This window comes from Triturus cristatus, chromosome 4_1 (genome assembly GCF_964204655.1).
Source record: "Triturus cristatus chromosome 4_1, aTriCri1.1, whole genome shotgun sequence".
Classification (NCBI taxonomy): Eukaryota; Metazoa; Chordata; class Amphibia; order Caudata; family Salamandridae; genus Triturus; species Triturus cristatus.
Window position 1 is genome coordinate 570,754,082 of NC_140585.1, and position 15,256 is coordinate 570,769,337.

Consider the following 15,256-nt stretch of genomic DNA (forward strand, 5'->3'; position numbering starts at 1 on the left):
ATCTCTCCCCTCGTTTGTAAAGCGGCTCCACAACCCCGTTCCCCAATCCTTCTCAGGGACCCGGTGGGCCAACAATGCTAACTCATATGCTTTAAACCATTGGCTAATATCTTCATTCTTACTGTAATCCTTGATCACATCTTTAGGAAAATAAAACCTACTTTCTGCAGGCACAGATGGAGTGCTGCCACCAGAGGGATTCAACTCTAAACTCTTAGTTTTAAGCTCCATCTCCCTCACCATCTTCTCACGTTCAAACGCTAATTTCTCTCTCTCAAAATCTAATCTTTTGCTCTCCATTTCAGCTTCTCTCTTGCTTCTCGCATTCTCTAATTCCAACTGCCCTCCTAATTTAAGTTTTGCCATTTCTAACTTGTACCCCCTCTCCTTCTCCCTGTCTTCTAATTCCTCGGGGGAAAGGCTCCTAGAGGACGCACTACTGCCTGGAGATGACACTGGCCCACCTGTGGGCTCTTCCTCTTCCTCTTCTTCTTCCTCTTCCGGTACCACCACCGGATCAGAGGGATTTCTGGCCTCTAACCAGGCCTTCAGCGCTTTGAGGAAGCCCTCTTTCTTTGAGACACCTGTGGTAGGAACTTTAAACTGCTTGCAAAATCCTTTTAGATCTTTTAGCGTGTAGGAATCTATCTTCTCCTTATCGAATTCCCCCACAACATTCTCCACAGGTGTAGCAGCTCCGGCATTCTCCATGGTCAAAACTGGCAGTGTTTAAGAAAATAAGCTCCAGGAAAGCGGAGAACAAAAATAGAATATCCTACCAAAAACAGATTGTGGCTGCGTTATGGTCTGCTTTCACTATGTAGCGTACACTAATCACTGCACATGAGTCATAAATGCAAAGTTCAAATCCTCACCGCTGACCACCAATGTTAGAACCGGCGGTCTCTAGTTGGCAGAGGTATACACTTCTGACAAATAGGGACCAACCACCTCTAGTCAGGGCAAGGGGATTACACACTCAGATAACCCCTGCTACCCCCTTGGTAGCTTGGCAGAGCAGACAGGCTTATCTCAGAGGCAGTGTGTTAAGCATTTATGACCACATACAGTAATAAAGTGAATACACTACAGATGGACACGACACCGAAGTTATTATAAAAATAGTATTTTTATATAAGGCTTAGCACAAGACCAAATAACGACAAAAATATACCACAGTCTTAATAAGTACTCTTCGGAAGGAAAAATAATAGTTCAAGTAAGGTTTCTTCTTGGCAAATAGTTCTTTAGCAAAGTATTCTTCTGCACAGTTCTTTGGCAACAATGTAACCCCCACAGGAGTCACACGACGTCGAGTCTACAAGATTCCCAAGGTTCGGCGTCGACCGCGAGGAGCGCTACGTCAAGCCTGGAGTCGCAACAGACCCCACAAGTACAGTACCTTGAGAAACGAAGAAACGATGATCCACGGCGTCGAGATGTCGGCGTCGAGGTCGTGCCTCGGAGTCGGGTCAATCCGCAGCGGCGTCGAGGGATGTCGGGCCGGAGCAGCGCTCACGGCGTCGAGACGGGCGTCGAGTCGATGCGATCAGCAGCGGCGTCGGGACGGGGTCGCTTGGAGGCAGAGCCGATACTCACTCCTCACTGGCGTCGATACCGGCGTCGAGACGGGGTCACTTGGAGCCGGGGCCGATACCCACTGCTCACTGGCGTTGCTGCTGGCGTCGAGACTGCAGATTTTCCCTTGTGTACGGGAAACAACACTTTCCAGCAATTCAGCAATTCAGTAGATGGTGAAGTCCTTTGGCCCTGTGACTTCAACAGGAGACTGGCACTCTTCCAGTCCTTGGAGATTTTCTAGCAAGTGTTCAGAGAGTACACACCAAGTTCCTCTCTCCTTGTTCCTTGGCAAAAATAAAGAAGCAGCTTTCAGGTTCCTCCACAGCAAAACAGCACTCTGGCAGAAAGGGGAGGCAAGTCCTTAGATCAGCAGGCTTCTTGTCCTTGGTACAGGTTTCCTTGTCAGAAGTGATCTGAGTTCTTGGTTCAGGGGTCCTTCTCTTATACCCCATTTCCCCTTTGTTCCCTTTGTCCAAGCAGGGAGATTCCCACCAGCTCAGGTTTGTCGTGGGTGTTGCCAGGCAGAGGCACCTGGCCTATTCACTGAGCAGGGCAGAGTCCTCAGCCGCCCAGCAGGAGGCGGAGCCAGTATTGTCACTGGCAGGAGCAGGGCTATCAGTCGCCCAGCAGGAGGCGGAGCCAGTATTGTGTCAGGCAGGGCAGGCTACTCTTCCCTCACTCTACGTGTAAACGCCCCATTCACCCCACACTGACTCACTCAGACCTCTGGAGCCACCCAGCCCCTGACACACACACCAACCCAGCAGAGACCGGTAGATAGTTGGACAAGAAAATAGCCACTTTCTAAAAGTGCTATTTTCAAACATAGAATTTAAAAACCATCCATCCTAAAGGGTGTGTTATTAAATTCTGAGTTCAGGGATACTAAACTCGACTTGCTACCATGCTCCCTGAGTCAGATAGATTATAATGGCGTTAATAATCAGTCTGCCCAGTCTGGCCTATTGGAGGCAGGTAGCCCTTCAATAGTGAAAAACGAAAATGGCTGTAATTCACTATTAGGTCATGCCACACACATCAGGGCATGACCTACCTTTTACCCACAATGCACCCAGCCCTAGGGCTTACCATAGAGGTGTCTGAAATGTGGCAAAGGGAAGGTTTAGAGACTGGTAAGTAGGTTTCCTTACCAAGTCGACATGGCAGTCAGGGACTGCACGCAGGCGCTGCGGTGGCAGGCCTGAGACACATTTTACACGCTGCTTCTGTGGGTGGCACAACCCGTGCTGCAAGCCCACCAGCAGCAGTTAACTTACACGCCCTTGGCACCCGCAGTGCACTAGACTAGGGTCTGAACAGTAAGTCAACCAAGCCAATCATGGTAACACCAATCAATGTAACAATTTAACATAGGGAGCACTTGCACTGTGGCACTGATCAGCAGTGGCACAGTGCCCAAAGCAATAATCCAGCAAAAACATCGTAAACAGAGGAGGCAAACAGAAAAAAATGGAGGAGAGACTCATGCCAATGATGCCAGGTCTAACAGGTGACATCCTCTGGTTGATGGAAAGGGAAGCACTGCAGTCTGACCAGTTTGAATCATTTGAATACTAGAGTAAGAGCATCAGATCTGCCTCTCAAACAGATACCTGGGCAGAATACATCTGACACTACCGGGTTGCCACCCTACCCACTGTAAATCATAGGCTGTGTGCGTCAGTTCCTTATATGAACATTCAAGACAGAACAGCAAGAAATTAAAGAGGCGTCTATTGACAAATGTTATGCATTTCACACTGTAATAAGTCAATCACAAGAACAAGTAGGTAGTCCAGAACTCACCATTCATCAGTCTCAAGACATAAATAGGTTAATATGGCTGATCAGAAGGAGAAAAGTTGGTCAGAAGAGAACAAATTCTGAGTCACTGATCCCAGAAAGCAGACTCTAATGCCATTTTTGATTTAATCTTAAAATGTCGGTATTAACTACATGAGATAACTCAAAGTACTAAAACAAACACAGACGTACCACAGGTCTGAGAAATGTATTGAAAGACCTGTCAATCATTAGGAAAAGCAGAGTCAAGAATCAGTAGGGTAGATAATGCCCAACGAGTGTTTCTAAAGTAAGTAGACATCATGGCCAAAAGATTTAACTCCTGGATAGAGATGTTACAGACTTGAAAGACAAATAGGAGGAGGTGGGGGTGCGATTTACGATTTTTCAGACTTTCAGAAATCTTCGATCCACCAGGTCCTGGCAATGTCTTCACTGACCCATCGAATGTCTTAACTGGCCCATCGAGGATAAGAATCACTCATGACAGGAACACTATTGTGTTCGAGGACCCAGTAGACTTAGTACCCGTCATCACCAACTTATCACAATAGAAATGGGCCTCTGGCAGATGAACATTCAAAGTCACACATACCAACAAACATTTCTACATATGTACCAGTCAGTGACTCGAGGACGCGCCTCATGGCTTGATGAGGGAAATTCATATACTACCGTGTTGTCTCCTCTAATGTGGAAATACTATAAGGAACTGTTGGAAATCCTGGTGATTAAAGGAAATTAATGCCAGCTTGTTATCCTTCTCATAATTGTTGGACACTTGTTTAACATTTAAGACCCAGTTACCTATTGCTTAGCTGCAAATGCAGAGCACCATATGTATGCATATTCATACACACATGCATATAGATGTAAATGCACATACATACAACACAAACATACATAGTAATACATAAATTCATACCATCGTATGCAGGAACCACACATGCATAAACCTTGAATACTCCACAACTCAAACCCTGTTTGCATCTGTGAGGGGGGGGGGAGGCATTTTTTGGGTTTCTTGTTGCTGATCGTCACACAACAAGTTGCAACTTTAATTACCAAACCCAATGTTAAAGCTAAGTAAAGATGCTAAACGTAAATGTGTGATGCAAACAATGGATGCTGCTCCACGTGGACACATATGCACTCCTTTACATTTTTATATGTCTCCTGCACAGGATACAGCTGCTTCAGCTATGGCCCCTCAAAGCCTCCATTCATTCCATTCGGAGGGGGAGAGCCAAAAGAGTGGGAGGTTTAGGTACTCGTAATCCTCTCTTTTCTTTTGCCTTTATTCTACTTTGCTTTCTTACCTCTTTCTTTCGACAACTCTCTCAGAAGTCAGGTGGATACACAGCCCTAGATCAGGTAAAGCACACTATATTGATACAGACAGAGAGGTATGATCAGATACTCAAAACAAGCTAGCTTGCTTTCATAAATTTTACTCAAATCTATACAACCCCAGAGATAGGCCCTCGATGCTAAAAAATACATTAACAATTAACGTGTACCTTCTCTAAATCAAAAGAAATGTAAGAAATTATCAGAAAATGTTCCTTGGCCCAACAGGTTTTGAGTGAGCTTTTACAGAAGTCTTCCCTCAGAGATGATCACAGGTACTGCATGAGAAGCACCATTGTGATGATTCATAAAGAAGAAGCTGCCCCACTGGAAAGCAAAAATGAGAGGCCTATAGCATACTGAATGTAGACTGCAAAATGCATTCAAACATACTCGCTTTGAGATTTTAACCTGCATAGTAGCTACTTTCAGTCTATCTTTCTGCACACATATGTTTCTTTTACTGCTTCCCAACCAAATATGAGCAATACATGTACTTAATTAATAATATAGGCTCCAGAATGCATCCAGCCACTATGCGAAGAATGCATGTAAGATTTATGTACAATATCATCTATATCCGTAACTCTATGATCCTCCATACAACACTGTATTCTCGATACACTTAAAAATCCCAATTAAAACATTTGAAAACAAAAACCTACTGAGCCAGAAGTAACACACTCGTTTAAAATGACTACATGTCTGCCATGGGTAGCTCTATCTTCATTCAACAAATAATCTAAGTTATATTTTCCATAGATGAGGTACACCATTGTGCATATAGCCTCTGTGCTGCATTCAGCCACGAGTCAAATGTAGTTTGTGATATGCATAGGCACTTGGGCAGTGTGATGCTTCCGGACCTAATGGCGGTAGTGCTCTGAGTTTCCTTTGCAGGAATGAGAACAATTCATCCCCGTAACTTAAATTTTCGCAGCAGCTCACACCATGTCGCTGTGTAGACACATAAGAACAGTGCTGGGAATAGGGCAGGGAAGAAAGAATATCTAACAAACCTCAGCCTTCAAACTCACAGTATTGCCCGTTGAGAAGGATAACATTAATGCACCCTGTGGCAATGATCCAGGCTGGAGTTCGCAAAGTTAATTATGCAGCATTGTATAAATGATGTCAAAACCCTGTGGTACAGACACCCAAACAATGTTATGACTTGGTTACTGTCAACCATCCGTTTCTGTTTTTTGGGAGGGGTGAGGGGGACTACTGGCCTACTGACAGCGTCATGAGTGTGAATCTGCAGAGACTGGCTCTGGTTTCACTTGAAAACAGAAGGGGACAGGGCAATGGCAATAAGACAAAGGTAATGAGCAAAGGAGCTGGAACAATGCCGATAGTGGCCTAGGATGTTCAAATATCCCTTCATGCATTGCAGTGAAAGTACACCATACCAAGTGATCTGATACACCAAACCGCCGAATAACTGTAGCTGAAAAACCAATACTCCTTTGTGCTGATCATAGATGTGTCTGGCAATGCCTCAAGCCAATGACCGAAATTGGCACATGGCTCGAGAGGGCTGACCTAAAGCCCACTCTATGAATAGTGGAAGCAGGAGGTCTGGAAGACAGCTGTGCTGCCAACCGAGACCTATAAAGGGTGCATTTACTGGCAACAATGTACATTTCCCAATGGTATTTAGTCTGCAAGTATGGAGAAGATGGCAATCTAATCTGCTGATTTAACTGCCTCGCGATGTACCTACATGCAAATAACCATGGCTTGGTTGCCAAGGGACTAAAGATGAACAAGGTAGAGAATCCCCACTGTGCCTGTCCTCCAGTCGCTTTACATAATTGAGCAGTTTTGTTTATGTCATTAGTTGGTCTACGTATTTGATTATGTTTTGGAGATTACCTCTGAAACACAATGTTGTTTCAGTTAATGGTATTACACACCTCCCTACGTCAACCACCGCAAGATAATTTTGAGGGCTTTTCCTCTTTCCTGTTGGAAATCCACTACAGTATAAGCAGTAAAAATCAAGATCGCACCTACACTGGTATGTATCCCAGATTTATATAGTGCATCCTGTCACACTACGGGTATCCTGGCGCTGTGACTTGCCCAGTTGACATTGTGGGTAAAAATAGCCTGTTTAGCAATATGGGTTGCTCGGTTATCTAGTTCTTAGGGAAGAGCCACGTCTTTAGGCTCTTCCTAAAAGGAAGCAGAGATTTGACTTGTCTGATGTTCGGGGGATGGTCATTCCAGAGTCGTGAGGCTGCTACCCCAAAGGCTCTGCCACCTGACCTTCTTAAATCTAGTGGTGGTTACCAGATTTGCGCTTGATGAGCGTAGGTTTCTCCCAGGGATGTACCAGGTGAATTTCTGTTCTATGAATGTCGGAGATTTCCTGTTTCTTAATAACTTAGCTCATTCTCTTCCCTTCCGGAATGTTACTGACTGATTTGTGCTGCTGGCCATACTGGGCAACCTGATCCTTAAAGTGAATTAAGGAGGGATCGGTCCAACATTGAGCAGCACTTCAATCACCTCTGTTTCATTCTGATTTGCAAATAAGAGGTCTAGGGTGTGCCCTCCATGATGTGTCGATTGATGTACTAGCTGGTGCAGATTAAGACTCAAACAGGCTTGTTCCAGATCTCTCAGTGGGGGACCCGAGGGTCCCATTGTCCCAGAGAGTGAAATCGCCTAGTATGATCATCCTTGAGTGTGTTAAGGTCATATTAGCAAGGGTGTCAATTAGGGCTTGATATTGGGTATTTTGTCTAGGGGGCCTACAACATCCTATTCCAGTCATCACTTTGCCTCCTGTCTCCTGAAGTGAAAAGCCTAGAAGTTCGATGCCCTCGACCTCAAGCTTTCAATCAATTTTCTCTGATATTGTTCATGTTTTGCTTGATTGTCCATAAATTTTATCCAGGGATTCATCAGACAACTTGCAAACCTGATATCAAATACAGCCCACATAGATTTGTTGACTTTATTTATGTTTAGATGCTCTCTAGATACGCCTACCCCCGATTAAATGGCTGGATGCCGTTCTATCTCTAGCAACTGTATTGACTCACAACAGTTTTATGAGTGAAACTGGCCAGCAAATGTGACAAAGGGGGAACTCCAATGTGCCTTTACTTCGTGCAGTTCGCAGCATTTCCTTTGCATTATGTAAGCTTTACAAGCATTAAGAGTGCTGCAAGCCAATCATATCAGAAACAATTGACTATGTTATACCAGTACGTGCTCATAATCACGTTTAGGGGTGACTGTCCCCTTGCCAAAACATGAGGACTGATCATTGGGTTTTGGGATTATGGACTTTTCAATCCTGTGGTTTGAATTTGAGTCTGCTTTTCCTCATCCAACACCGAAATATTGCCTTGAGCATCATGTTCAGCACATTACAACTCAATAAACAAACAGCTAAAAGTCTGCAAGGTCATCTCAAAGAATTACTATTCATTTAAATTTACTAAAACTTATAAGTTTAGCATAAAAAATTTGGCGATTTAAATTAAGTCGCTGCTAATCAATTCCTCATCTACTCGTCCTTCCACAAAAAAGTGCAATATTTGATTTTGATTAAATGTTCAGGCTTTTAAGTAAACCAGCGCCTCTATTTATTTTGAAAATAAAGGTCAGGTCATATATAAAAAAAACATCAGAAAGACATGTTAAAATTATACTACATGCATAGATTTGAAGAAAGTTACTGCCACAGCAGAGTCACAATCATTTACGGGCTTAAATTATAACCTTTCTTCAACATATGTCGATTTGTACAATGGGAGATTCTTTGAATATGAATCAGTGTTAGCACTTTTTGCCAACACAAGGTCACTCGAGAGCATGAAAGTACAATATGGTTGTGGTACCTTGCCACTGTGTCGCTTCTTGCTCACTGATGGCGAGCCTGGCTGCCCCGGACTGGGGACTGCGCTGGAGGCTGCTGATGTGGCCCCCGACTGACCATGGGATGATCCTTTGTCAGCAGCGGAGGAGGCAGATGAAGGAGCCTGCTGCAGAGACACTTTGTGAAGCTCTGCTGCCAACTGCTTAGGGTCCACCCCTGGAGACTTTGTTTTTTTCTCCACTGCAAAAATTAAAGTAACATTTGCATTTATAAATCCTAGGTACAGCAATGGAGGGAAAGGCATTAATTCACTAAAGAGATATCCACATCATCTAACATGAAAACAGCAATATTGCTTACTCTGGTGAATCACATACGGCTCATGTAGTGTGCTTTTAAACCTGTGCCACATAACATCCCATATGTTCTTTAGTTAATGAATTGATTAATGCCACCTAGAGTTTAACTAGAGGTAAAAGGGATTCAAGAAGTTGTTAGCTTGAAAAAGATCTTATCTTGGGCCACAATACAGATAAGAATCCATTATGTGAATTATGGCATGGTTATACATATATGGGATGACTCTACTAACACTTTGGTCAAGCCTGACATACAGTTACGCGTAAGGAAAAGGAAAAGGGAAAGGAATAGGAAAAGGAAAAGGAATAGGAAAAGGAAAAGGAAAAGGAAAAGGAAAAGGAAAGAGCTAAATCACATAGAAGGAGGAAAGTGACTTGTATCTCTATTGACATTTTCTATTTGGAGACGACTACTACTGAGGAAGAACTTGTTTGGAAGCTGTTACTCTGCCAAAACTGAGACCTCTACTTAACATTCAGAGATAATACACCATATCCTTTACTAATTTTAACAGATGTAGAAAGGTGTGATGCCCACTGACTCTACATGTCCAGTGATCTTTGAAATCCAGGCACACAGTTTATTATTTTTACTACGCGTTTCCTATAGTCAGCATATAAACAACCCTCCTTCTACACATCATGAATGGTCAAAAGAAGATAGTCTAATTATACCTGTGTGATACCAGAATAATATCTCAGAAATTGAAGTAATTTATCTGTTAGGTATTTATAAGACGCATATATCCTTTGCTGAAATTAATTAAAAGTAATTTTCAGTTTCTATCTAAGGATTTTATTGTAATGTTGCTGATATGTTTACACCGCTATGCACACGTATGAAGGCAATGTCTTACCTGTGTCCTTCATCAAAGACCTCTCATGAAATGTTCTCTTAATCCTACTCACTTTTGTCAATGCGTCCCTCACTTATTAGATCTTGCCTTGAGTCATCTGTACAGACCTGATACTCTAACTCTTAATGAAACCCAACTTAGAGCAGGATGACATTTCTAAACTTCCCGCCTTCACTGCAAAGATCATTTAAAAAAAAGTCTATGCACAACTCCAACATCAATATCTACACCGACCTTCCAATGCATGACTATCAATCAGGTTTTAGATAATGCTTTAGAACACCTCTTAATTACAAATCACAAATTATTTTCTCCTGACCACAGATAAAGGTGATCACTGCCTCCTGATATTGCTGTAACGCTCAGCCAACTTCAACACCATCTATCATCCTACTCTTATTACCACCCTTAATTCTTGAATGGTATTCACAGGTAATGTCCTTCACTGGTTCTCCTTCTAGCAATTTAACTGACATCAGTCCATTCACATATGCACATGCAGGTTCCAGAAGATCGCTATCCCTTGTGGATGTCTCCCAGGGATGTACCCTGTCTTCTATTATCTTTGACATCTATGTGGAGCTCCTTGGAGCTCTATCACAGCATCCGCATTCACCAGTGTTCCAATGACATACAACTCTACTTTTAAATCTTCTTCACTCTAGACATCTAAAGTCTCAAATACTGCCTCCAACTCATTCATCACAGGATGTTCTGAAAAGACCTGAAGCCCAACACCACCAAGACAGAACTCCTGGTATTTAACAAGAACAACAAGCAAGAACTAGTTCAAACCGGTCTCAATTGCAAGAACCTGGATGGACGCGAACCCTAACTTTCACCCAATGCCGGTAGACTTGTATTCATTTTAGACACCAAACGTACTTAAGGAATACAAAGTGAAAAAACCAAGATGACCTGGTACTAGCTATCTCTAAAGATGAAAGTTAAAAGATTCTTCCCAGAAAGCAACTTCCAAACTGCCTTTCAACCACTCAAACTTCTGTGTGTCAATATCCTGCTACATGGCCTCCAAGACTCCACACTGGTTCCTCTCAAAGGTATCATACAGGAGCAACACACTTCATTAAGGGCCTGAAGAAACATTACCACATTACGTCAACACTGACACAACTACACAGGCTCCTTTGCTATCCCACATTATCTTCAAAACCATCTGCAAAATCTACCAAGTCATCAAGACAGGCACACTACTTTCCTGACTGACATGCTCACAATTTCCATTGGCTCTATGAACACCAGCAGTAAGGACACTGTCAGGCTAGAGATGAACTAGTGCAAAAAAAGAACAATGCAACAGGCCTTAAACATTTATGTACCCATGATCTGGAACAACATCTTTTTATCTTTATATCCAAAAAACTGGTCCATTTCCACTACAAGAACACTACATCTCAACAAAATAATGCTGCACATTTACACCTGGAACCCAGACTCCACTAATTACTGATTGCTTGTGTCTTTGCCTTTGACAATGCTCCACTGCCTCTTTGCCAGGAATGACCAACACAAATACCACATATGTATATAGATAGATACATCAGGAATGTTTATGTTGGCAAGCTTCCAACTTTCAAAAGGAATTATAATATTTTTTCGGAATAAGTATTAAATTACCAAGTGAATATGTTTTATTACATGCTACAAGCCAATGAAGAATCAGTTAATTACTTAACTATGTGCATCATCCTCTAGGTACATTTAATTATGTTCATTAAGTACAATGATAAACACTGGCATCATGATATTAGACATTTAGAGTAATTTTCATTGTCGCTTACCAGGTTTTGCTGGATCCGGTAGTTCCAGATGCTGGGGATATTCTGAATCTGATAACATGTTAAGATCCCTGAAGAAAACAAAAGGAATCCTGAGATGAAATCTATTCTCGGTATTCAACACTCTAATTAAGGAATTAAGTTCATAAATGAGGATGGGTTAATGAAAGCAACCAGTCCCCAAGCATACAACATGTTTTCAGTTCAAATTCCAATGTCTTCTTTGTTTGATTTTCCAGTAATTGTTCAAACTTTTGTCAGTTACAAAAACTGCAATAAAACATTGTTTACTGTTAGGACCTTGTAAAGAAAATGTGATTAAAAAAGAAGTATTAAGGGAATTGTGTTGACATCTTATATCTATATATAACTATTGCTTATTCATATGTTTTATAAAAAAAAGTTGCTTTTCAAAACAAATAATTCTTACTCAATATAAATGAAGCAAGTGTTATTTACTACTGGCATGTTAATTGCAGATCGCAAAGTTTATACCTTAAAAAACATTAACTGAAAGAAAGGACATGCCTTTAAGAAATTCATCCGTTTGGCCTGTTTACCCCCACTTGTTGCTGAATGATACTGGTGGTAACTGACTCTGACTGTACCCTGGGCTCTGCTAACTAGCCCAAGGGCAATTGCTATTTAAAAAAAATGTACATGTAATAGGGTACACTTACAATTGGCAATGACAGACCTTATAACTCCCTAGTAGATAATAGTGCCAGGGGATGCAATTTACCTATAAGTCCCTAGTACATAATAGGGCATGGACCTTTAGAGGCCCAGTAGATTTCCTGCACTTGCATGTTTGTGCTGCTGCGGGCCTGCTGTCCTTATAAAGGAAATCCTGCCTTGCAGCCTGTCTTTAAAAGTAAATTATCACAATTGGTATTGACAGACCCAATAAGCCCCTAGTATATAATAGGGCTAGGAGGTTCAGTCGACCTTATAAGTCCATATTATATAGTAGGGCATGGAAATTTTGAGAACCAGCAGATTTCCTGCACTTGCATGTGTGCACTGCTGCATGCCTGCTGTCATTTTAAAGGCAGCCTGGCTTTCCGGACTGTCTTTCAATGTAAATTGCATGCAAACTCGACTTTGGTGGTATGGGTCCTTTAAACCTGATAATCTACCTTATGTTTACATATTAGGCACCCCCACGGTCTCCCCTAGGTGTATCTCAGGGGTTATGTTATGTTATGTTATAAGCATTTATAAAGCGTGTCTGTTACCAAAAAGGTGTCCTGGCGCTTAGAGAAGACCCAAAGAGGAGTAAAATGAGAGAGAGGAGGTCAGTGGAAGATCAATACTTGAAAAGGAATGTTTTTAATGTCTTTCGAAATGATAAAAGATCTGTGATACTTCTCAAAGACATGGGGATAGCGTTCCATGCTCTGGAAGCGTTGGCTACGAAACCTCTGCCACCCCAGTTGACCCTCCTCACTCTGGGCACTGTGGCCAGTTTGGCATCCGAGGATCGTAAGGTTCTGGTGGGGGAATACCAGTGAAGTTGTTGAGTTAGAAATTTAGGCCCCATTCCATGGAGGGCCCTGAAGGTCAATGTCAGGGCTTTGAATAGAATACGTTGTCTCACTGGTAACCAATGTAGGGTTTTAATTTGGGCAGAAATGGAACCAGTCCTAGGCGTGTCAGTAAGGAGTCTGGCCGCCGCATTCTGCAGAATCTGAAGTTTATTTAGAGATACTTCCTGTATTCCGAGATAGAGACTATTGCAATAGTCCAATCTAGGCATAATGAGAGCTGTAATAACCGTTTGCTGAGCTGCTTTTGGGAGTAGTGGCATGATTTTTTTGCAAGATTTGAGAATGTATATAGTGGTGGAGACAACTTTGTTCACCTGATCCCTACCACTTAGTTTGTCATCCAACCAAAATCCCAGATTTTTAACTTTCCCTACAGGAGTGGGGAGTTGACCGAAATCATTCGGCCAGCAATCTGGGGACCAGAGGTTAGGGTTGTTACCGAAGAGGATGACCTCCGTCTTGTTGGAGTTGAGCTTTAGGCAATTTAATCTCATCCAGTCTCCCACTGCAGACATACAGTTTTGTAGTCTTAGAGGAGCATGTCTGTCCATTCCTGGAAGTAGGTTGACCACTATTTGGGTATCGTCAGCATATGACGTTAAAGAAAATCCAAATGATTCAACCAGAGGTGCTAGGGAGGAGACATATATGTTGAAAAGAGTCGGGTTCAATGAAGAGCCTTGGGGGACTCCGCAGGGCAGGGAGAATGATTCAGCCTGAAACTCCTCCAAGGTTACAGTTTGAACTCTGTCCGTAAGGAAGGATTTGAGAAGATTCCAAGCGGAGCCCTTGACTCCTATCTCCTTGAGACGTTTCATCAGAGGGGTGGGGGCCATGTAACAATAATCAGGGACCTTATAAAATATATTTGATATGCCCTGGTGAGGAAAAAACTGCTGATTTCATGTTTTCTCCATTGAAGATATGTAGCTCCATATGCTAACTCTGCCATATTTTATTTAGGGATAATTATTGCTAGGAAAGGAGTAGAATTATATCATCCAAAGACTTAAAAGATTGGTATTGATAAATCCAACAACGTGCAACTGTTGAATTTATCATAACTAGTACAGAAGAGAAGTTATAGAACTTTCTCTTCTGTAAGCCAAAATCTAGCCTTCTGGTGGTTTCTGCTAAATGGTGAGCCTTAACAGGCTTAGCTGGGCTGCTTTGATTAGGTGATTAGTGGCCTGGCTGGAGCAGAGGTTATCTGATCGAGAGAGCTCTGAAGCAGCAGAGGATGGGTCATACAGAGCAGTCTGGGTAAATCAAACTGGGCTCAAAGAAAGAGCATATCATTAAGGAATGCCAGGCGTACCTATCCCACATCCTGTGCCCCAGGCATATTGCAGGCTTAGGACAGGTATTTGCAGAGCTTAGGGGGAGGAGAGGCAATGGAAATAGGCCACACTGTGGATTGGTTTAGCCAGCTCTTACTCCTCTAGAGAGAAATCATCCATGCTGGATTTTGGAAGGGCAGTGCTTTGTGAGACAGACTTTAGAGGAAGTTGTCCCGCTTTTAGCTGGCATCAGCATCTCATTGTAAAGAGGTGCCCTCCCTGCTTGCCGCCTCAACACTGAATAAATATGTGAGAGCTGAATAGTCTCTCAAATCTTCTGCCTGAAACTACAAGGAGAAGAAAGACTGCCCTGCTGGAATCTGGATCTGCTTCCATGGGCCTCCACTCTTAATGACTGCACCTGCTGCACAAACTGGAAATATAGCCTTGAGGACTGAATCTTGCTGCATGAAAAATTGTGGAGTGGAGTCCCTGTAAGCTACAAGTTAACAGAGCCCACCTGCATCATCTCCGCCAAGAGTCCCCATCCTGCAGTTCTTCAAGTGGGACTTTTACGGATTTGGCCAGGTGCATTGTGGGGATTGTAGTCTAGACATCCCAGAGACCATCTAGGAGATTCTAGACCTTTAGTTTGGTCATTTGGACACTGTGAACCAACATGGAGGCCTTCAGGAAGCACCTCCCGAAGTTTGGAGAACTTTGGACAACTTTTGTGAAAATGCTCCATGAGGTGACTAACCTGATGTGGACAGTCAAACCAACTACCTTCACCGCGACCCGGCTAGGATTTTAGATTTGTCCCACTGAAAGCTCCGGAG

The 15,256-nt window shown here is 42.7% G+C and overlaps 1 protein-coding gene across 5 annotated transcripts in view; it reads right to left on the minus strand.

Moving 5' to 3' along the window:
* The window catches only part of PCLO (piccolo presynaptic cytomatrix protein), a 1,384,288-nt gene that overhangs the window by 410,127 nt on the left and 958,905 nt on the right, over window positions 1-15,256 (minus strand). For all 5 annotated transcript variants that reach the window (XM_085652900.1, XM_085652897.1, XM_085652899.1 and 2 more), the window contains 2 exons: window positions 11,591-11,658; window positions 8,595-8,812 (listed from right to left, as the gene is read on the minus strand). In XM_085652900.1, the coding sequence (XP_085509026.1) occupies window positions 8,595-8,812; window positions 11,591-11,658 (286 nt within the window). The remainder of the gene's footprint in view (window positions 1-8,594; window positions 8,813-11,590; window positions 11,659-15,256) is intronic.